Raw genomic sequence first — 21,821 nt, 5'->3', positions numbered from 1 at the left:
CCCCAGGCGGCCGGAGCGGCGGCGGCGGCGGCGGCTCACCTGGCCGGGCGAACCGGCGGGCAGACTTTGCCTCCAGCCTCTATAAAAGGTAACGGCGGCGTGAGTCAGAGCCCCCGCCTCCCGCCGCCCGCTCTCACGTACACACGGCCCGCGCGGGCAGGCAGCCGGGCACACCGAGCCGGCGGCCGCCCCGTCCGTCCGTCCGTCCCGCAGCCGGGCGCTCGCTCGCCGGAGATGAGCCGCGCCGCGCTGCCCGCCGCCCTGCTGCTGCTGCTGCTGCTGCTGGCCGGGGCCGCCGCCGCCGCCGCCTCGCACGGCGCCGAGGACGCGCCGCACTCCCACGAGAGAGGTGAGCGGGGCTGCGTGGATGGGTGGGAGGGGGGAAAAGTGCACGTCCCGCAGGGCTTGGGTGCCCCCAAGTGCCCGGGGGCTCCCCCGGGCCGGGTTCGCCCCCTCCGCGCCGCCGCCTTTGTCCCCGCTCCCGCCGGCCGGGGGCCCGGCGCCCCCCGCCCGTGCGCCGGGGCGGCCGTGCCGCAGCCTCGCCGGTGCACGCGTGTGTGTTTGTGTATGCATGCACCATTCTCTCTCTTCTTTATTTTTTTCTTTTTTTTTTTTTGTCCTGCTAACTCGTTCTTCTCCCCAGCAGATCGGGGGCTTGCAGCCGGAGCGGCGCGCCGGCGGGTTCCCGBGGCCGCCCCGTGGGGCGCAGCGGGACCCGTGGCGAGGTCCCCCCGTGACGGGGCCCCCGTGGCAGGATGCCGCCGGCCTCGCCTCGTCCCCCCACCCCGTGTGGAGCTGGGCACCGGGGTGACCGTTGTGCTCCCCCCCATCCCCCTGGGGAGCCCCCCTGCCGCTGCTGCTGCTGGGGATGGCTTTGGGGGGAAGCCCTCCGTCCTTGGTCTCGGTCCCTTTCCTGACCCACGGGCCATGGTGCTGCCAGCGTTTGGCCAGGATTTGGGGGCAGTGCCATGCGTTTGCGTTGCATCTGGGGCTGCGCGTGGGGCTGGGACGTTTCTGCCCCTGGCCGCGCTCCTGCTGTGGTTGCTGTTACCAGCTTTGCCGGCGGTTTTGTGTTTCCCGGGCAGAGCGTGTCCTCGGCTCTGGCGCTGGTTAAGGAGTTGCCTTGACCCATGCCAGGACAGGCGCTGCGCGGTCCCAACCCGGCAACTGTTGGGTGCCGGGAGCTGCTTTTGTTATTGCAATGAATCACGCCTCTTCCCAGAGCCGCTCGAGCTGGGCCGAGCGCTGAGCAGAGGCAGGGACGCACATGGTCCTTGCACAGAGATGCCGTAACCCAGGGCACGGTGCAGCGGGGCTGGTGGGCTGTGCCGGCAGCAGGCGGCCAGGCACCGYGTGGGGCTCGCTGCGCTGGAGCAGGGCTGGCTGTGTAGTAAGGAGCGGACGGCYTGGCCCGTGGAAGTCCAGGCTGTGCCCCTCTTTGAGGAGCGGGTTTTGGCTAGGACCCGCGAAGGCAGCTGCGTGTCTCGGCATCGCTGTGAGGCGAGGTGCTGGCACCCTCYCTGCCCCCTCCGGAGGCTCGTGGGGGAGGTAGGACTGGTGGCCACTGAGCCCTAGGCACCCTGCCTGAGCCAGGATTGCCACGGAGGCCTTCCCAGGTTGCCCAGCCCTAGGAGACGTGGAAGGGAGTCCTACAAACCTCTGGCTTGGCCAGGGTCACGTGATACGGATATCTTTGGGAAACAGTAGCTCCCTTGCTTCCTGCGGCATGTTTCCTCTCTCCCAGCCTGTCCTGTTCTCCTTTTCCTCCACCTGAGCCCGTTCCTCTTGCTATACCCTCCTACTTTAGTCATTCCCTGTCTCCATRCCCAGGACCAAGGATATCCCTTAGGCTTTCCCCATTTTTTTTCTCCCTTGTGCTCAGACGCCCTATGCACAGCAATGTGCTGCTGCCATTTTCTCTTTTTCCTGGCACCCGCGGGCGCAGGAGTGCTCGGTTTCGCAGGGCGCAGGAGCGCGCCGCGGTGCAATACCTGYCCTATGCCTTCCTCCATCCGAGCAGGTCTCTGTGGGGAGCTGGCCCGAGTCCCAGGTGCCGTGGCCCCGTCGGTCCTCCCCTGGGAGCGCAAAGAACAGTCCCTGCAGCGACCTGCGCTCCTGGTGGCAGATTAAAGGCTGATCCCAAAGGCTTGCAGTGGGTCAGAGTTTATAAACACAAAAGGGCTTTAATGCAGCCTGGGAGGGATCAGTGCCCCCGTGGCCAGCGCATGGAGCTGTGCCCTGGGAGGGAAGGGCGCGTGCAGGGCGGGCGTCTGCGCGGGGAAAGCCGGGCTGCACCTGCGGAGGGAGCCTGGCAGCTCGGAGCTGCGTCGCCAGGGCAGAGGTCCCTTGTGGCGGTCCCCGAAAGGGGCACCCGGTTATCTGCCCCACCCCACCCCGCTCTGCAGTGCCCAGGTGTGCTGAGGGACCCCCTGCCCGGTCCATCCCCGCGTCCTGCACGCGATTACCCCGCCGTTGTGCCGGCCCCTCGGCGCTCTGCCCAGGCAGCAGGACCTGGCGAGCAGCGCGCTGCCCGACCTCCGCGGGAYGCTTTGGGGGGTGGCGTGGGGTGTCACGGAGGGAAGGGAGCCGCTCGCTGCCGCGCGGGCATCCCAGGAATGGGAGGGCGGAGGGGAAAGGAGCCAGAGGTGGCGAAGTCCTCTCCTTGCATGGTGCCTCCCAGCACCTGGGCAGCACCTGGATTTTCCCCCAGGATTTTGGGAGTGCTCTCCAGCTCCTGYCTGGGCTGCCAGCGCTGGCAGGTAGGGCAGGACGTGCCGAGCTGCATCACCCGCTGCGGAGACGCAGCCGCCTCTGTTGTGGTGAATGGCAGCGGTTCAGTAGCAAGGAGAACCGGTGTCTGGCAGCTTTCGGAGGGGGAAGACCGTGCTCAGCTGGCGAGCGTGGGAGGTAGGCTGCAATTATGCAAATCGAGGTTTGGGCAGGGCGGTGGGTTAACGTTCACCGCTGCGGGATTGCGAATGCCCCCGCGCGGGAGGGACTGGAGTAATGCAGCGCGTCGGGCCGGGGAGATGCTGAGAGGGCATCGGCCACGAAGCCTCCTGGCAGCACTCGGCACGCGTGCTGGGGGGGCTCAGGCTCACGCATCTGGGGCTGCGAGATGCTCGCTGGCATGGGTGGCCTGGCTGCTATTGTAGCTGTGCCCAAATCTGCAGGATTGGGGCAAACAATTTGGCTGGCTCCAGTGCGTGGATGAGTACTGACAGGTGCTTTTAGCCCTGGATGCTGGGAGACCCCCCAGGGGAATCCGTTGTAGCCGAATTGGGATCGATCAGAGTCCTCGGTGCAGCTGCAGCCTTGAGTTTGTCCGCGGGCGCCGGGGCGAGTGGTGCGAGGCTGACGGAGCAGGGAGGCGCCGTGCTATCGCCCCATCTGCGATCCGGGCTTTGAGGCGGAGTGCGTGGAGCCGAGCAGAAGCGGGGTGCTGGGGCAGGATGTGCCAGTCCAGGCACGCGCCGCGAGCCGGGACGGYGTGCCCGGCTGCCGTGATGCCGTTCCCAGGCCTGCCCCGAGCTCGGGTGCCCCTCTGGGATGCCGTGTGCCCGTGCTGCAGGAGGGGAGAGCYGCCAGGGCGTCTCTTGAGGATCCTYGTCCCGTCCGTGACTGCTGCCGGTGGAGGATCCTTGCATCCCTTTTCTTTCCTCCTTTACCCTCCCGCCAACAGCGAGCAGTGCAGGCGCCTCTGCAGGGCCTGGCAGAGCTGCCGCCCTCCTCCCCAGCCGCTCCGAGAGGCGGCCTGGGAAATCGCAGCCTGTTCTGACCTTTCCTGTCATCCTGGCCTTGGTGGTGTCCGTCGTGCCGCAGCTTCTTGCCTGGCGCTTCGTGCTGGGATGGGAGCTGGCACTGCCCGCTCTGCGGTCCGYGCTGCTCACGTGGAGCCCGTGCACCTGGAGCGCGGGCGTCTTCCAAAGTTTGCACGCATCTTCCTTGTGTTTTTGCTGGGTACCCTGGCTTCCCRGGGAAGGTCTGGGAAGACTTGGCTGCGACGAGTGGTTCTTCCTCCTGAAGCCGGAGCGAGTGCCCGGCACTGGGCTCGCGCGGGCGGTGCCCGGTGGGACGGGAGCGCGAGGAGCGGGTGGCGAAGCCTGCCTCGGCTCGCCGTGCCCTTCGCTTGCCGCCCCTCCGCGCGCGCGTGCGGCTGCACCCGCGCCGGGCCGAGGAGCCCCCCCGGCGGCGCTCCCGAGCGGCAGAAGTGCTGCGGAGACGAGTCCGGAGCTGGCTGTTCCCGTCTCCGCAGCTCCCGGTGCCCCGAAGCGCCCTCCAAGCCCGCTCCGCCGTGGCCGTGCCCTCCGGCGCGGGGCCTCGTCCTGGTCCATCCTGGCGGGAGCCAGACCTCGGGCTCACCCGGAGGGACGGGGGCAGCGTCCTTGGTGCGTGCCCCGATCCTCGCTGGGGAGGGGGCGGCAGGGTCCCGCTGCCCGGGACGTCGGAGAGGGGATCAATCCGGCAGCCTGCCGCGACGGCTCGTGGCGTTTGCCGTGAGGCAGGACGTGGTTTTGGTGCTCGCCTTCCCGGTGAGGAAGGCTGCAGAGCCGCCTCTGTACGTGCTCGCTCTCGGCACCGCGGGAGGTTGCGGCCGCTCTGGAGTAGCTGGAAGAGAGCGTGTGCGGCTGTGCCGTGACGGGCGACTTTTTTCCACTGCTGTAATGATGCTAGCGAACGGCCGGGCCCCGGGTTTCCCCGACGCCTGCGGGTCGCCCGGCCTTGTGCCGGGGCCCCCGAGCCTTTCGGYGGGAGGCAGAGYCTCCGAGGAGCGGGGCAGCCGGGCRCGCGGGGGCCCGGCGACCCGGGGGCGCTTCCCGCGGGGGAGCACGGGCTGCCGGCCTTCCCCTTCCGCTCACGCTGCCTTTTCTCTTCTCTTTTCCTTTCCAAGGTCCCGGCCAGGATCACTGGAGCTACAAAGGTAAATACCCTGCCGTTCCTCCTGCTTTTTCCTACCCCCTGGGCCCGAGCCAGCCGTGGTTAATGATTGCCGCGCTCCGCGGCTCGCCTTTCCCCGCTGCCCGGGCACCCCGCGGCCGGCGTGACGGGTTTCCCCGGCCCCCCAGCGCCGCGGGGACGCCCCTCGCCGCCCGGCTCTCCCGGCCCGGTCCCGCGGGCTCTGCTCTCCGGGCTGCGCCCGCAGCCTCCGCGGGGAGCTTCGCCCTGCCCCGGGGGTGAGCTCGCATCCTCCGCCTGCCGGGCGCCCTCGCTGCGCCGTCTTCTCGCGCTCTTCCCCCCCGGCAGCTCCCCGCGCGCCGAGGCCCCGTCCGCGGGGGACGCGGAGCCGCTCCCGAGCTCGTTCCCTTCCCCGGCGGTCTCACGGGCGCTCCCTCCCGTCCCCAGACCGGCCGGAGTGGGCCTCGCGCTACCCGGACTGCGGGGGCACCGTGCAGTCGCCCATCAACATCGACACCGCCAGGRCCGGCTTCAGCCCCCAGCTGCGGCCGATCCAGCTCTCCGGCTACAGCCTGCCCTCCAAGGAGAGACTCAAGCTGAAAAACAACGGACACACAGGTGGGCGGCCGAGGGGACGCGGCTCCCGGCACCGCGGGGCTCCTCTGAAGCTCTTCCTCTCCGGTGAGGACAGAGTCTTGCAGGCTTCGTTCACGTCACCTTCAAATCCAGGGGAGCAACGTTAGGCGCTCTGGCTGTAAGGCCCAAGTGATTTCCCAGGTGGAGTGGAGAAACCAAGAGATGGAGAGGTCACCACTGCCTTTGGGAGCTTGCTCCAGGAATTTGTTGTAATCCACACTTTAAAAAAAAAATGACCCTAGTACTCCTGATATGAGTTTGCAGCCATTAGTTCCTCTCCTGCCTTTCACTGTTAAAGGACTATTTGGTCTCTGATACGGCTCTGCCGTTAAGGTATTTACCTCTTGGCCTTTTAGCCACCATATTGGTTAAATTCCTTAAGCTGTGTTTCAGGATCCTAGTTAACTCAGGATCTTTAGGCATTTTTATGGGGTCTTTTAGTTTGCTTCTCCAATTTTAAGACTTTTTTGGAATGTGCCGACACAACTTACAGTATTTTAGTATCAGGCTCGCCCTGCCAGATGAGGAGAGAAACCCGCCTCGCTCCTGCTCGCCGCCCCGCGAGTGGGACCGGTGGGTCCCGCTCGCCGCGCTGCCCGCGCGGGAGCGCGTCGAGCGTCTTGCGTGTGCCCACGCCTGCCAGACCCCGAGCTAGGGAAGGGTAGCAGAGACCGTGGCTCGGAAGTTCGCCGAAGGGCTGATAAGAYGACTCCTCGCCGTGGCGGCTAGCGGGACGGCTTGAGCTGGTCTGCGAGCACAGCAGGTCCGAGAAGTTGGTCTCGCTGTGCGTGGTCAGAGCAGCTGCGCGTTGCGCGTGCGGAGCTCTGCAATGCCTCCTGCCCTAGCGTGCCTGCATACTTAAACTGTTTGAACTCGGCGGTTGCTATTTTAAACACCCTGGCATCTGGAGTTGCTTGGTGTTCGGAAAAGCAGTCATGGCGTTTTCAGAGAGGGAAGAAATCATTTCCCGCGTGCTTGTAAAATTTCTTTATTATGGCAACTGCGAGACTTTTGTCATCATTACGAAAAGCCCAAAGTAACTAAAACGTTGCACATCTACTAAGATATTTGTATAGTTAATCCTTCTTGTACTGTACAATGTATAAAGTTCGGAAATGAGAATGACTCATATAAATAATAGAAGGAATGCCCCAATTAAGAGAGAAAAAAGAGATGTAAAAGCAGATGAACTTCCAGACAAGGAGTGATTTCTCACTTCCTGTATTTGAGTTTTGTATCTTTGAGCCCAGTGGCAGGGAACAGGGGAGGAGACGAATGATTCATCGTGGCCATATTATGCTCTTAATTCTGAATCTCTGCTCCAGCTCAGTGATGTGACCAAGAGCCATTTCACCTATAAATATGGAGGAAGGAAAAGAGTTGATTTAAAAGGAGAAAGAGAKGCTTAGAAAGCTAGGACAGCCTTCCGCGGGGTTTGGAGATGCTCCTAATATTTTGTGGCACGTCCCAATAACCCAGCTTCAAGGTTTGCCACGTTGCTGCATGAGGACTGACTTGCTAGCCAGGACTCAGACATGGCTCAAATCAGATTAAAGTAGAAGGCAAATAGAAGTATATATTGGTAGTATCTGTACAGGCAAAATCTTAACTCTGAATGATTGCAGCAGAGTAATGCTTCCATGACACCAGTTTTAGTGCTCGTTGTAGGCACATAGGTCACTTCATTTTAATGCTCCCAGCTTGTAAAGATTGTAAAGCCACTTGGCAACTACGCTGCTCTCATAGGTGTTTAACACTCCACCAATATCTTTCTCCATGAATTTTGCCCACAGTCTCTTTATCTTTGCTTGCTAAATAAATTGTTGGGTAACACCTGGCTTAAATCCTTAGATCCGGCCCCAGAGAGATCCTGCAGAGGAGCTGTTCTGCTTTTCAGCATTTTCACAGCAGCTACAAAGCTTTTTTTTTAAAAAAAAAAAAAAAAAAAAAAAAAAAAAAAAAAAAAAAAACTAAGGTGTCCTGCAACCTGAGGCAGAAAGCTGAAGCCTGCTGCTCTGGCAGAGCTCTGTTCACTGTAGCCTCATTAAGGATTGAAAGTTTGTTTGTTTGTTGTGACCAGTTTCCACAAACCCAAGGTGACTCTTTCCCATGAGAAGTCTCCCCTGCACACCTGGGTGAAGGATCGAGCTTTGCATTTTACTGACCAGCCTCTTCCGTCTGCCCCTGCAGTTGTCCTTGAGCTGCCCGAGTCGCTGGCCATCACCGGTGGCTATGCCCAGCAGTACAGAGCTGTGCAGCTGCACCTGCACTGGGGCTCCCCGGCAGAGCCCGGCTCGGAGCACACCGTCGATGATCGCCGCTTCCCCGCGGAGGTAAGGAGCTCCTGTTCCTCCCTGCCGGCCCTCCGCAGCGCTGCCCCGGGGGCATCCTCGCGGCGCCTGCGCGGGGAAGGCGCTGGAGTGCCGTCCCATGGCCCTGCCTGAGCGCCGTAGCCATTTGGCGAGGATCTCTGCTCCCGATCGCCTCCGCAGAGCCCGAGTTTAGCGCAGGGCAGCGGCAGCACCTCAAGTAAGAGCCAGGTCCGTGATGCAGCCTGCAGCGCCAAAGCAGCCCTCGGGGACGCTCTGCCCGTCGCTGGGCTGGGGTAGAGCTGGCCTGCAGCAGGCACGAGGTGGCCCTGCAGGAGAGGAAACAAACCTCCCCCGGCGTGCCCTGAGATGAGGCCAACTCTCCCTCGGGGGCTGAGCCTGCTCCCCCGCGCTGCAGCCTGTCCGGGGCTGATGGAGCAGGAGCCGCAGCCRCCCCCGGGCGGGGGGAGCCGGCCCCTGGGCAGCCCGCTGCGGGGGCTGTTTACTGTGTACACACACTGTTTTCCTACTCCGCTGGTTCCCATCTGGTTTTATCCCTCCTTCTCTAGCACTTGTCCTCAAACCAAACCCAGCTCTGCAGTAGGTCCCTCCCCGCCGCCCAGCATGGGTTTGCTGGCTGCAACCGGGGAAGTTAAGGTGGGGATCCCTTCATGCTCACCATCCTGCAGCGGCACGTTTTCTTGGCCCCACTAGTATATTTGTTCCCTACGATGGGCGCTTGGCCTGGGTGCGTGTCTCTCCCAGGCCTTGCTGTGGCAGACTGGCCCTGTAGAGGCGTGCCACCACCTCCTGGAGGTGCCCATGCTGCATCAGGGCTTGCACCTTTCCCTTCCAGATCCACGTGGTCCACTACAACACYAAGTATGACAACTTTGAGGAGGCCATGGTCCACCCAGATGGTCTGGCAGTGCTGGGAGCCTTCCTGCAGGTGAGACCAGTAGCTCAGCCTAGGGCAAGAGAGGTAGAAGAGTGGTGRGGAGCAGGACCGAGGTGGGCAGAGTCAGCCACAGCTGCAGGACAGGCAAAGTGCCTGGGAAGAAGGATGTTGAGGGCAGGGTGGYGCCAATGGGAAGAAGGGGGCTGACTGGTGCAGGTGCCCCATGTTGGGAGCRATTCCTCCCTGCTGTCGCTGCCAACAGCTGCTTGTTCTGCTTTGGTCTTTGTGCACTTCATCTTTGGGGGGGGGGTCTGCGTTGCAGGTTGGGCCAAGGGAGAATCCATACTATCGGSAAATACTTGAGCACCTGTACGAAATCCAAGGAGAAGGTAAGGCACTGTCCCACCTCATACTTGTCTTAGGGTGCAGCAGCCAGGCAGGGAAACCCAGCAGAGGTGCACAGCAGAGAAGGGGAGCAGCATCCAGGGAAGGGGAAAGTTGCACAGCCTGTGCAGAAACAGCTTTCCAAGGTGCCCTCTGCAATACTTGCACATGCTTTCTCCYGACTCCGGTGCGAACATGCTGCTCCTGGCTCGACCGTGTTACAGCCAGGGAGCAGGTTCCCTGGGAAAATGTGGTACAATGCTGGGCTTGGGGGTTCCCCCAGGTCAGGTCTGCTCATGCTGTGGTGCTGTTTCTGTCTGAGGTTTTGGGCTCCAGATAGCATTGCCCCGTGGTGGGACGGTGCTCTTTGGGTAGCCCAGCCTCCCTGCCAGGTAGCACGCTCTGCCCCAGTCCGAGGGCTTGCACTGCTCTGACTGTGGTGGTCCTTCTCCCAGGTGAAGAAGTCTTTGTGCCTGGCTTCAACGTCGCAGGGCTGCTGCCTGCCAACCTGAACCTCTACTTCCGCTACAACGGCTCTCTGACCACCCCTCCCTGCTAYCAGACAGTGACGTGGACAGTCTTCAACCAGACCGTGCAGCTGTCTCAAGACCAGGTCTGTCAGGGYGCTGAGCTCATGCCAGCTCCTGCCCAGGCTCTCCCCGTAGCGGGCAGCACCCACGCTCCTGAGCCAGGCCCCAGCGGGACTCGCCTCGCTCCCGAGGCATTCCCTGCGGGCAGGGGCTCTGCTCCCCAAGGCAGGGCACCTTCTGCTCTGCTCAGGCCGCTCTCCTGCAGATCTCCGTGCTGGTGACGGCCCTGAGAGGGGACGACGACAGCCCTTTGCAGAACAATTTCCGGGAGTTGCAGAAGCTGCATGGGCGACACGTGCTGGCGAGTTTCCAGACCACCCTCACGTCAGTGAAGCAGATGCCTCCAGGTAAGGAGAACTCGAATGAGCTCAGCTTACACCCAGCTGTGAGGTGCAGGTTCTCCTATGGAAGTGCACTGTTTGCGTGGGTTACCCTGCCTGGCAGAAGACTTGAAGCAGCCCTGGCCTCGAGGTCCCGTCATCCTGCGTTTTGCACACTTGTCTTGTCCTGCACGGGGAAGATGAGTTTCTAGGAGTGATTTCATCCTTGGTCATGCAGAAGCAATAGTAACATGGGCTGAAGGATGCATGAGGTGGGCTTAAGGGCAAACAGCTAACTCATAGCAACCAGGTGCTTGAGGGCTTTTTCATCCCCAAATCTAGTAGCTAAACTTCATTCAGCATTTATCTGCAAAGGCCTTTCTTGYGCTGGTGGTTTACAGCGATGTGTTTGTGGCTCTGTAGAAATTYCTGTTTGTCCTCAGGTGTGACTGTCGCTTTGCATCACACTCTTGCCTGTTTCTGAACTTTGAGGTCATTTGGGCTTTTCTATCCAACGTCCTGTTCCTTTCTTCTTTTTGGCGTTTCATAGTTAACATCATCRTTCCCACACATTGCGTGAAGGTGACTAAAAAGTAGTTCACACGATTGGTCCCAGGCCTTCGGGGAAAACCTCAAGTAACCACATGCTGGCAGGCCACTTCCCCTCTGCGTTCACCTCCCGGCTCCCTGCGGCCGCCTCTACTGGCTGTGCGCTTTTAATCACTGTGTTCTTCAGCCTCACGAGCAGTTTCCCGTGTGGCGCTGCATCAAATGCTCCACTGAAGTCTGGCGAGATAAAATCTCCTGCATTTCCTTTGTCTAGAATATCGGTTATCAAAGAAGGATATCGGGTTAGGCTGGCATGCTCTATCTCTGGTAAACCTGCTAGACATTTTATCACATTTTCCATTTACCTCCAGGCCTTTTATGACTTTCTTGTAGTAGCTGTTCTAAAGCCTTTAGTTGCTGAAGCTTATATGAAGGGGTGGAGTTGTCCAGCTCAACTTTTTTCCTTATTTGCTATTTAAATCAAGCAACCTCAACTCTCACAAATCCATGAAGTCCTTGGTCCTGGAGTTGCAGTTGTGAGTGCCAGGACACTGTCCCGGTTGTCCTGGCTGAGATTACTTGGTCCCCCACCTTGTGTGCATTGGGTTGTTTGAGATTTGTTCCCGCTTCTGCTCTGATAACTGGCCGTCGCGTGCCTTTGCCCCGTGCACTGGACTTACTGAATGCCGAGACGAAGTGCTTGTTCAGCCTCGGGGTCGTGTCTCGCTTAGCTTTCACCTGGACCCCCTTTGCCCRCGCTCGCCGATCTTTCCCGAGTCGGCAGCAGTTCGGGAGGGCGGCACCGGCCCGCTCCGCGCCGGGCTGCGGGCGAACGAGGCGAGTCCGCGGYGGCGGCCGAGCCGCGGGGTCTTGCCGGACGCTGCCCGCAGATAGTGCCACTCCGCGCGCGATGCGGGTGATGCGAACGGGCGATTATGCAGCCTKTCCACGGCAGCGATACAGCGCCGGGTAAATATTTGCCTGGCACAGCCCCCACCCAGCGTTTAGGGCCCTGCCCCGAYGCTGGCCGCCGGGCCGTCCCGGCGCGGGACGCGGGGGCGGCAGCGAAGAGGCGAGCCTGCGCCGCCGTCCCGTCGTCCTCCGCGGAGGCTCCGCGGGGCGGCCGCCCCTCGGGGGTGCTGCGGGGACGAGGACCGGCCCGGCGCTTCGCCCGGCTCGCCCGGCCGGGGTCCTGCCGGGGTCTCGCCGTGGGCCGCTGCGGTGCTGCTCTGCCCGCTCAGCTCTGCGGCCGGCCGCTTTCCGGGCACGGAGCGGCGGGGGGCTGCGCGGTGGAGGAGATGGATTTTTGGCTGGGCTCGGTGGGTCTCCACATAGGTAGTGGTTCAGCAACTTACTCCTGTTCGCTTCCTCGAGGCTTCTGGCTGTGTTTTGGGCAGGATGCTGTGAGCCGCTCGGGGTGCGAAGGGGGCAGCTCTTCTCCGCTCAAGGAGGGCAGGGGATTTTGCAGACCGCCCTGCTTTGCCCACGCTACCTTTAGCCCTGCAGACTTAATGCTCCCCCAACCAAACACCTTGGGCAACCTCTTGATCGTGCTGTATCTCTTTCAGGTGGTGGCAGCTCCTCAGAGGCAGGTAGGTGAGGGCCCTGGGGCTGCTGGCCCGAARGAGGGAGGAGGCAGTGTGTCCTTGGAGTGGTGCCTGCCTGGGCAAGGGGAAGCGTGGGAGCTGTTCACTGAGCTGGGAGGGGRCAGGCACCCATAGCGTGGGGTGCTGCGCTGTGCCGGGCCTCCCGGAGCACCTGTGCAGGGGGGTCTCACGGTTGTCCTCTCACATCTATATTTAGGTGCAGAGAAACACAGCAGTTCATTTCAGGCAGGTAAGCACGCTCTGCCACGGAGGCTGGCTTCCCGTCCTGTTTGCCTCCCGCCTTCCCCAGCCTCGCCCCGTGTCCCGCAGCCCGCAGCTGCGGGGGACCGGCCCCCGCTGTAACGCACCTGCGCTCGGCTCGCTTGCAGGGGACGTGCTGGCCGTGCTCTTCGGGGTGCTCTTCGCTGTCACGGCGCTGGCGTTCCTGCTGTACATCCACAAGCACCGCAACCAGACCGCACGGTGAGCGATGGGATGGGGGGGGCCTGGCTGTGGACAGGGGCAGCCATGGGCTGGGGGTGAGCGTGGGGCAGTGGTCCTCGCCTGTGTGCTGGAAATGCACGTGTGTGTATGCGAAGGGGGGGATTAAGGGTTGTCTCTAGGACAGCGAGTGCTAGTCTCAGAGGGAGTTAGGGCTTTTTTGGAGGCCTTCCTCACTGTCTGCTGTAACATGCCTCTCCACTCTTCCTCCTCCTCCTCCTCCAGGCTGGACTCGCCGACCAAATCCAAGGTCATCTACACGGCAGCCACCACAGAGGAGAACACGGCGTGAGCCCCACGCTACCGCGGCAGTCCTGGCACTGCCRGCTCAGCCTGCCACCCCGCCACCCATCTCTCCTGCCCTGGCTAGCAGGAGGGCTGTCACTCCAGCGTCCCTCTGCTGCATGGGCTGCCACACAGAGACTGTTCACCTGGGGCAGCATCTGGCCTCAGTAGTTATTTTTGTTATAAAAAAAGATAAAAATGTATTAAAAAAAATAGAAAGCCCTGCCTCTGCTCTTCTAGTGCCAGGCTCTGGGGGAGGAAAGGGATCAAGCAGCCTTGGATTCATAGATCTGTTAAAGTTAGGGTTGCTTCATCCCTACAGCGCAGGGATGCCAGGGCTCTTTCCAGACCAGCAGAGAAAGTGTCAGCCTCTGTGCCCCCAGGCAAAGCTCCAGAGCAAGYAGTGCTGGGCTCCTTGCACAGCCTGGCCCTGCCCTTCATCGCTCTGGGACTTCTTCCTCCTTTTATTTGTGTAGAGTGTTGGAAAAATATAGCCAGGGTTGGTAGGCTCAAAGAAATGCAGAGTTGAAGGTGGCAGGCTCAGTGCTTCCTCCTTGGCCAGCCCCAGCCCTGCTGCCCCCACCTCGCTCCCCTCTGGGTGTGCTGTAGGCTCTTGTAGAGCTTTTCCTCAAGGGGCTAGTGCCTCCCTCCTTTCCTACTGCCCTGAAGGCCAAACCTTGGAGCGGTCCAGCTTGCTCCACAGCCAAGAGAAATGTATTGGGCTGAGGCAAGGGAAGGAACGTGCTGGTCTCCAACTCCAAGCAGGCTCCCTGCCAAAGGCAGCTGCTGCCCCCTGTGAAAGCATGGCTGGGAAAAGGGCTGAGGAGTGGAAAAGCTCAGGGCCTAGCCCATGTTAGGAGGGACAGAGCAGGAGCAAGGCTTCAAAGCAGTTGTGGGAGCACTATAGAGCAGAACCAGGTCTGCCTTCCACAAAAAAACCCAAAGCTCCTCTGGTTCCTTGGCCATTGGAAGGACAAAACTGTATCACATAGCTAAAGCCACCCTTGGGTCCTCTGCCATGAGCACAGCTGCCTAGCAGGTAGCACCTGGCATTGGCATGCAGGAGACACTGGCTCTGCAGGCAAGTCCACAGCTGCAACTCTGCTGTGCTAGCTCCCCRTCCAGTCACACCCGGGGGAGCTGCTGCTACCGCGTGCTTGCACCCTGCCCACGGAAGGTACCACTGGCAGCCACACGCAACTCCAGTCACGTATGGTACTTCTCTTTATTGGTATAAAAGCCCACTGTGGACAAAACCACATTCTCAGCCCTGAGCCTGATGGCAATTTCTACCTCCCAGTCCTGTAGCACATCCTCAGGGCTGATGCCCGTCTGAAAAAAATCCCCCTCCAACCCTAGGAGARGGCAATGATCCCACTGGAATGGTCCCCTGACCTCCCCTTCCCACCCCAACCCCAAGCTGTGCTAGCACCTGAGCCCTCAGCCACTATGCAGCCAGGTCCACGTTTGCCAGACACTGCAGGAACCATCTGCCCAAACCCTCCTCCTGCCCCAGGYAGCTTCAGCTCCCTCCTGCCCCCTACGCCAGCGGTGCCCTGCACCTTACCACCATCCTCCCCTGCCCTTTCGCTACCCATGCKGGGATGTCAGCTCACTGCAGCTACCGCAGTCCAGCACCAGGGCCACATCTCCCAGCGCAGCAAGCCTGGGCAAAGAGGTGGGGAAAGTAGCACCACAGCATTTGGCCCCAGCCCAGGGCATGACAGTGCTCTGCAAGGCTGCTTCCTCCACCGCAGGGGAGGAGGAGGAGCGTTTTCCTCCAGCACTGGGGACAGCACATCTTCTGTGGAGGGGGAAGAAGCAATGGGTTTCTTGGCCTCAGGCAGTCCAAGGTAACATCCTTCCCAGGGCCTTCAGTTGCAGCAYGGCAGGGCCAGCAAAGCCGAGTCCCCCAAAGAGGGTTGTTCCGTGGGGGCTCCCAAAGGGGCAGARGAGCGAACCAGCCCCGGCGATGACGATCTGCTGGCTGCTGCAGCGGGACCGGAGCGCCTGCCCTGCAGGGCCTGGCCGGTGTCCGCCATTCCAGGAGAAAATATATTGCAGAGAAGGTGACGGCCACTCTCGCCGACAGAACGGAGGGGAGGGCAAGGGGCAGCTGGGGACAGGAACATCCTACAGGGCCTCAGGATCCTGGCTGGGGGCTGCCTCCACTCTGTAAACCTACAGGAACAAAGAGAGGGGTCAGTTTTCACCCAATTTCTTACCCCATCCATTTATCGTAGGAAAGGCAACAACTCAGCTAAGGCCCCAAACTGCAGAGTTCCCTAACCCATCTGTGGTAGTGAAGAGGATCACATCCTCGCTCCAGCCTCTGACTAAGACAACCCCAACTCCCAGCACTGGYCCAGTTCCTCCCAGTAGCCCAGAAGGGACCAGCCCAGCCAGCTACCAAGTCCCCGTTACAGAGCAGGACTTACAGAGCAGGAAACGACGCACGTTCTGGGCAGATCCCCCTGAGAGCAGGTAAGCCCAGGTGGCGGCGATAGCCATCAGCACATAGGAGGGCACCAGGCTGCCCACGTACAAGGGGTTGCAAAACGTCTGAGGAAGAGAGGCAGGATAGGGAAGGGGTGAGCAGGCAGGAGGGGGATCTCCCAAGCCCTGGCCTTTGGACACAGCCATCATCATGTCTTGCTCCTCTCTCTTCCCCTTCGCGCAGCAGTTCTGGTGGGGCGTTGCGATGGGGTGGGCACACATGGCAACATCTCAGCTCCACAAGCCGGTRGAGTACCAGGGCAGGGAAAACCAGCTGCAGCCATTTGCCTTTGTCAAGGGCCCATCCCATGTGGGGCTGGATGCAAGTACCCAAACGCCAGCAGCTTTGCTGGTGTCAAAGGCTGTTCCTCCTTGGGCATGGGGACCATCACACACCAAAGCCATCTCTGAATACAGGCCCCTGGCACAAGCCTTTGCTCCGATACTCACCGATCCCGAAACAGCAAGGTGCATGACAACGACAGCCGCAATCTCCCACCAGCGCCGGTTCTCACAGCCGTGGAAAAAGAGGATTCCCCAGAAGGTGTGAAGGAAAATCAGCACCATGGTCATAAAGGCTGCAGGGAGCAGCAGAGAGGGCAGTCACAGGAGAGTCACCCGCCCCAACCTGCCAGCTTAGGCTAGGTGGAGAAGAGCCAGGCCAGGGAAGAGGAGTGGTGGCTGAACTAGCAAGCACATGGGCACACCCTGAGTGTGGGATTGGGGACAGGAGCAAGGAGGGTAGCAGAGCACAGAGAAAAGGGTTTTGCACAGACTGATGTTGCAGGTGGGAGCTCTAAGGGGCTAAAAGGGGGGTATGGAGAATGGTAACAAAGTGCAGGATGAAGGGGAGAGGACTGAGGGCTAAGCCTATCACTCATGGGGCTGCACACCTCCATGACAGGGTGCAGTGGAGGTGGTGGACACATGGGAGAAGGGTCAGGCCTGCCACTCACCTGAGGTCAGGAAGTAGAGCTGTGAGTCCCCATAGATCCCCACGGTGCCAGGCCCTAGTGCGTCTGCCAGGAGATTGATCATGGAGAAGGCACCGCTCATGAGCCCAAAGCCCACGCCAGCCACTGCCAGGACAGAGACACTATAAGGCCTTGAGCTCATGGCTCCTGCAGCCTCCCAGGGCCACCCACGCCCAGACATCCCCCAGTCCCTCTAGACACCAGCCTGCTTCAGCATGAGAAACCTCCCTTTCCTCTTGGCAAAAGGCCCAGCGCTGCCCTATGGCCCAGGTTCACCCTGTGGGGCCACCTCTGGCTCCACATTTAGGGTGTCCCGCTCTACCTGCCACTCACCATATGCCATTTGCTGGATGGAAATCGGGGAGCAGCCATCTTCGCTGAGGGCCACCAGCCCTTCAATAGCCTTCCTGCGGAGGGAAGAGCATGTTGGCGCACAGCACAGAACAGCACGGCAYGGCTGTAGCACCAAGGACTAACTGGGCAGCGAGCCAAGATTTTATCCTGCACCAACCCACCCTCTTCATAATCTTGCAGAAGGAAGGGTGCAGCTGTGACAGAGTTGRGTCTCTGTCAGACACCTGACTTCATGCTCAGTGACACTAAGACTGATTGATTGATTGACTGGCAATTTGCCTATCACCAGAACACAGCAATAAACATTTATGACTTGGCTGATGAATCTCAGCAAGGAGTGCCGACTGAGGGCATTGGGATCAGCACTCCCGYGTGTTCCCATTACTGAACTGGCAGCAGCTGTGAAAACCACCATGGAGAGTATCTGTGGGACCTCCCTAATTGCCTGACAAACCATGCACAAAAAGCCATACATTAGCGAAGCCAAACACAAATATTTTCCACATAGGAAGATGAATGAAAACCAACCCTACAGACCAAGTGTAGGGGAAAGCAGAGTGCTGTGGGCAAAATGGGCAGCATCCCTGCACGAGGCTGCAGAGGACAGTACTGATACAGAGACAGGAGGCACACACCCACGAAACCGCACCCGGTCTTTGCATTTGTATTTTTAGAAGATGTCAAAAAAATAGGGAGGGTGCAGAGAAGAGCTCAAAGAGATAGAAAAACTGCTTTGGAGGAGCGACTGGGAGCCTGGCTTGACAAATTTTATCAGCTCTGGTGGGTAAGAAGAAATACCAAAAGCCTCTTCAGCCTAGAGGAAGAAAGCAGCACTAGCAACACTAGAATTTGCTGGACTTCTGCAGAATAAACACAATGCTATATATACACGTTGCAGAGAGTAATCCATGGATCTCTGCTACCCTCTGCCTTCCTGGCGYCAGCAATGCCTTGCTGTAGGGAATGGTGTGAACTCACATACCAACCACTGGCTGAACAACTGGCGCTGCTCCTACAGACGCCCCTACCAGAGCCCAGACCTCTCCCAAGCCCCTTGTCCCAAGGCTATCACTCTCTYCCTGCCCTTCTCTTGCTCCCAGCTCTTCCTGTATGCTTACTCCCTGCACGGCACTATGACTAGGGAATGGTTGTGTGCAGCCAGCCGGCAAGGCAAGGATCGCAGGGATCCCGGCGCCGCCTCCCTCTGTCCAGCTCCACAGGCTGCCCTGGGCAGCATCTGCCTGTCCCAAAGCACCGGCACAGCACACGGCCTGCAACGCGCGCTCAGCCCCGCACGCAGCAGGGATCCCCACACTCCCGCCCGGCAGCACCCAGGAAGGCAGAGATTTTCTGAGGCTGGGCCTAGACTTTGTCCTGGGCTGGACAGGATGCCGGGCATGGGGCAGAGGCAGTTACCGATAGCGATGCACCACCCAAGCAACAACGCCGCYGCACTGCCAGACTGACTGTCCTAGGCTCCAGCGGGCTCTCCTGCCGCAGGAGGGAGGCTGAGGTCACACCGGAGGCTCGTCACTGGGGGGCTGAGCCCAGGTGTGGCCTCTGTCATGGGGCACRGAGGATGCAGCATCAGGAGTCAGGGCTTGCTTTGGTGAGATRCTGTGCTCCAGCACGCCTTGCTGGMAGTCCTGCTCCCCCACCTCCGGCGGATTCACTGGCTGCCACTACCACCCTGGGGCTCTTTATCTCAATCCTGGAGCTGGGCACAGAGCAGCTGGCAGGGCAGCCCTGGCTCAGGATCCAACCCAAAGGGGACGTGCCTGCAGGAGAAGCTAGGCCCTGAGGGCTGGCCTTCCCGTCACAGACATACAGGGCAGAGCCARGAGGCTCTGGGGAAGACTCTAGGCTATTTAACACCCAAGTGCAGGTTGCTGGAACAGCTCCTGCTGGCCTTGACACCTGCAAAGAAGCTTTCCTACTTAAGGAAGGGGCAAAGCAATTCCTAGCAGAACAGCTCATATCTCTGAGCCAGATRGGGCAGAAACTCCCATGAAAACCCAGTCCTAAGGCTCCTCTCCCTGCCCCAGGGACACACGGCGTTGCAGGCATGGTCCTCCAACRGTGCTGCCCTGACTCCCAGCTACACAGAGCTGACCCTGACCAGGAAGCCTGGCCTCTGACCTGATGGTGAGGGACAATCCCCGAGTCCCCTCAGAACATCCAGAATTAATGTTTCTCAGTCAAGGCTCAGGGGAAACAAACCACTCCGGCCATGTTATCACTATCCCTCAGGAGGGGAGTCATCAAAGCATCTTGAACCTGACACCCAAACCTGAAGGTGACAGAGCTGTAGGCACTGCTGTGGGTCTCTCTCCCACAGGCAACACTATTACACAATTCACTGCCACTTCCCTAGGCCTGAGCCATTTAGCTCTGATGATAACACAGGGTGTAACACTGGCTTGCAAACAATGTAACATTGTACCAGCCAAGACACGCTCCTCGGAAGAGGCAGAGCCCTGAAATCACCTTCAGGCTGTTCCTGCTGAAGCAAGGAAAAAGACATCTCTAAGAAAAGAACAAGACTTGCTGGAACGTGGGGGTAGATCCACATCCCTTCTTCATCCACACAGCACAGCAGTTTTCCTGTCTGGCAACCCACAGGCATTTGTCCAAGCTATGGGAGCACTCTTGAATCTAGTCAAAACAGCCTGCTGGGAAGGCAGGACAGAAAAGATACTACACATCCTGTAACAGCTTAAAGTCACAGACTCCCTGCCCTGAATTAAAGGAGACAATGTCAGACAGTTCAGGCATCAGTCCTCCAGACCTCAGAGTGACTTTTCTCCTCTACCAGAGCTACACTCGATGTTAATGGACTGACCTAGCTTTGACACAGAGATTTTAGCTATAAGAGTCTTAGTCTCCTAAAAAATTGCTGTCTGAGAACCTGAGCAGAGCACAGGCGCAGGATGCAGAGAGAAGCAGCAGAGGAAGGGCAATACCACCCCATCCCCAGATTCTAGRACCAGCCCAGGACTCACTGAGGCCCAGGGTAAATTCAAGCTGCCTCTCTGGGTATGGCCATGGGGCTCCAAAGGACATCCGAGCAGACAGGAAGCACTGACATCCTCTGGCCAAGCCACAGTGAGATGGCAAACCCAGAACCAGCCGGGTCACAGGAGACCCTCCCACTCCTGCCAGGCTAATGCCATGTCCCTTACCTGAGCAGTTTGTAGTACAGAAACCGGAAGGCCTCCTGCAGCAGCACAGAAAACATCACCCCAAATATCAAGAGCCCTTTCTGCAATGGTTCATCATTGGGGTCACTGGCTTTTACAGCGATAAACCAGATCAGGGAGGAGAGCAGCAGTGAGACCAGCCAGAAAAAAGCCCTGAAAGAGAGAGAGAGAGAGAGAGAGGCTGCTAAACAAAGAGCATTTGCTCTGGACTTCAAGGAGGTAATTTCTGCCTCAGGCAAAAGATCTTCTTTCTGTGTCCAAGCAGTGCAGACAGTGCCTGGTGGTGGGCAGACACAGCTGGTGTACATCTGCAGAGATCCCTGGCTTTGCACCATGTGAGAAGGTGTCTGGGCTGGGGATAACCACTGTCCTGTGCCACGAGGCTCCTGTCAGGTCCAATACATACTTTCTGCTGCAGGCCTAAGTTGAGTGGAGACTATATTCCCTGYGTGCTCCAGGCAGGACTGCTAGAAAACAGCAAGCGTCTTCCTCCRCAAGGCTAGGTTTGTCCTTCCAGGAGGCCAGTCCTGCGCTGTAAGGCATGCTTTACACCAGGCAAGTACACAAAAAATTCTCGAACACAGTGCTTTGCACACAGGCCCCAGGGGCCGGACAGGTTGTACCTCGGCCTGGACAAAGACCTGGGCCGAGAGCCTGCTCCTCGCTGCCCCGACCCGGTTGTCCTGCCTCCGCGGTGCTCAGCTGTAACGCTGCCAGGACACACAGACGCACTGACCTGATTCCCTGCTGCCCTCTGTCCTCCCAGGGACTGCCCCGTGGCCAAGCACGGACAYGAAGGACTCCCAGCATGACTGTGCTTGGCAGCACAGGCCCCAGGGAAGCAGAGGCACATGGCATGGCACCCCGCCACCTCCCCGCCTGGGTCACCAGTGAGGTCCTCAGGTGTCACCCAAACCTCAGGAACGGGCTGTGCCTCTCCTGTGCTCATGGCACAGCAGAGCCCCCACTGCAAGAGATGATGTCCCCATGGCAGGGATCATGGGCAGGAGATTCCCAGGGCCAATCCCAGCTCAGGAAGGGACACCCCAACCTGAGGGTCTTGCCCACCCGCCCAGCAGCAGGGCGTGCACCGACCTCGCGTCCACCACCGCACCCAGCAGCAGCACCAGCCACACGCGCAGTCGGGCTCAGAGCCATCTGGCACAGCGTGCCCACGGCCTGTGATGCACCAGTGCCCACCTGCAGCCAGCCTGCATGCCCSGTGGCTGTGCCAGCACTGGTGCCATGCCTGTGCTACCGCCACGCCAGCACCGGCACCATCCCCACAAGGTACCAGTACCGGTGCTTTGCTTGTGCCTTTGCCGAGGTGTCTCACCTGTGTCAGTGCTGGTATCAGGCTGTGCCTGTGCCCTCCGTGACTGCCGGTACTGGTGCCACACCAGTACTGCTGCCCCTCCTGTGCTGCTACCAATGCTGACAGCAATACCAGTACTGTGCCTGCACCCCTCCCAGTGCCTCCAGCACCAGCACCTCTGTCGTGCTTATACTGGCACCAGTGCTGTCCTGGTGCTCGTGCCAGCACCGTGCCCATTCTGCTAGTGGTACTAGGGCTGGGCTTGCACCCCTCGTGCCCCTGTTCTACCTGCACCAGAACAGGCACCAGCAGCACACTGATACCGGCACCAGCGCCATGCCTGTGCTGACAGTGGCACCAGTGCTGTGCCGGCCCCCTTCTGTGTTGGTACCGATACTGGCAGCAGCCCCCTGCCACGCGCAGTGGTATCGGCACCACTGCTGTGCCGGTGCTGCCAGTACCGGCACCAGCACCCCCAGCGTGGGCGCTGCCATGCCATGCCCCGGCTGGTTACCAGTACTGGCACCG

At 60.1% G+C, this 21,821-nt stretch overlaps 2 protein-coding genes across 3 annotated transcripts; one reads left to right on the top strand and one right to left on the bottom strand.

Moving 5' to 3' along the window:
* Positions 1-6: 6 nt before the first annotated feature.
* Positions 7-13,179, top strand: CA9 (carbonic anhydrase 9). 2 transcript variants are annotated; one of them, XM_085326281.1, is made up of 12 exons: positions 7-349; positions 4,892-4,921; positions 5,344-5,514; positions 7,723-7,865; positions 8,698-8,790; positions 9,062-9,128; positions 9,579-9,736; positions 9,919-10,060; positions 12,151-12,174; positions 12,386-12,418; positions 12,558-12,651; positions 12,895-13,179. In XM_085326281.1, the coding sequence occupies exons 1-12, from the start codon at positions 235-237 to the stop codon at positions 12,959-12,961; spliced, it is 1,137 nt and encodes a 378-aa protein (XP_085182407.1). In that variant the 5' UTR covers positions 7-234; the 3' UTR covers positions 12,962-13,179. The 2 variants fall into 2 exon arrangements, with proteins under 2 accessions (XP_085182407.1, XP_085182408.1); XM_085326282.1 differs by lacking the exon at positions 12,151-12,174.
* A 976-nt stretch (positions 13,180-14,155) lies between these two features.
* On the bottom strand, positions 14,156-21,770 carry LOC146599922 (gamma-secretase subunit Aph-1b-like). Its single transcript, XM_085326280.1, has 7 exons — positions 21,315-21,770; positions 19,961-20,131; positions 16,758-16,831; positions 16,407-16,529; positions 15,901-16,028; positions 15,393-15,516; positions 14,156-15,135 (listed from the first exon to the last, which is right to left on the bottom strand). The coding sequence occupies exons 2-7, from the start codon at positions 20,014-20,016 to the stop codon at positions 15,098-15,100; spliced, it is 543 nt and encodes a 180-aa protein (XP_085182406.1). The 5' UTR covers positions 20,017-20,131; positions 21,315-21,770; the 3' UTR covers positions 14,156-15,097.
* Between the last annotated feature and the right edge of the window lie 51 nt (positions 21,771-21,821).

This window comes from Rhea americana, unplaced genomic scaffold (assembly GCF_003343005.1).
Source record: "Rhea americana isolate MKP2758 unplaced genomic scaffold, rheAme1 scaffold_13, whole genome shotgun sequence".
Taxonomy (NCBI): domain Eukaryota; kingdom Metazoa; phylum Chordata; class Aves; order Rheiformes; family Rheidae; genus Rhea; species Rhea americana.
The sequence above is the reverse complement of the archived record's forward strand: the minus strand, read 5'-3'. Positions and strand labels throughout refer to the sequence as shown.

Coding starts and splice junctions, on each gene's coding strand:
- LOC146599922 (XM_085326280.1), bottom strand. CDS start 20,016: ATGTTTTCTGTGCTGCTGCAGGAGGCCTTCCGGTTTCTGTACTACAAA. Junction 16,832..19,960: donor CTGTACTACAAACTGCTCAG/GTAAGGGACATG, acceptor TTCCCTCCGCAG/GAAGGCTATTGAAGGGCTGG. Junction 15,517..15,900: donor ACCTTGCTGTTTCGGGATCG/GTGAGTATCGGA, acceptor TCTCTTCCTCAG/ACGTTTTGCAACCCCTTGTA.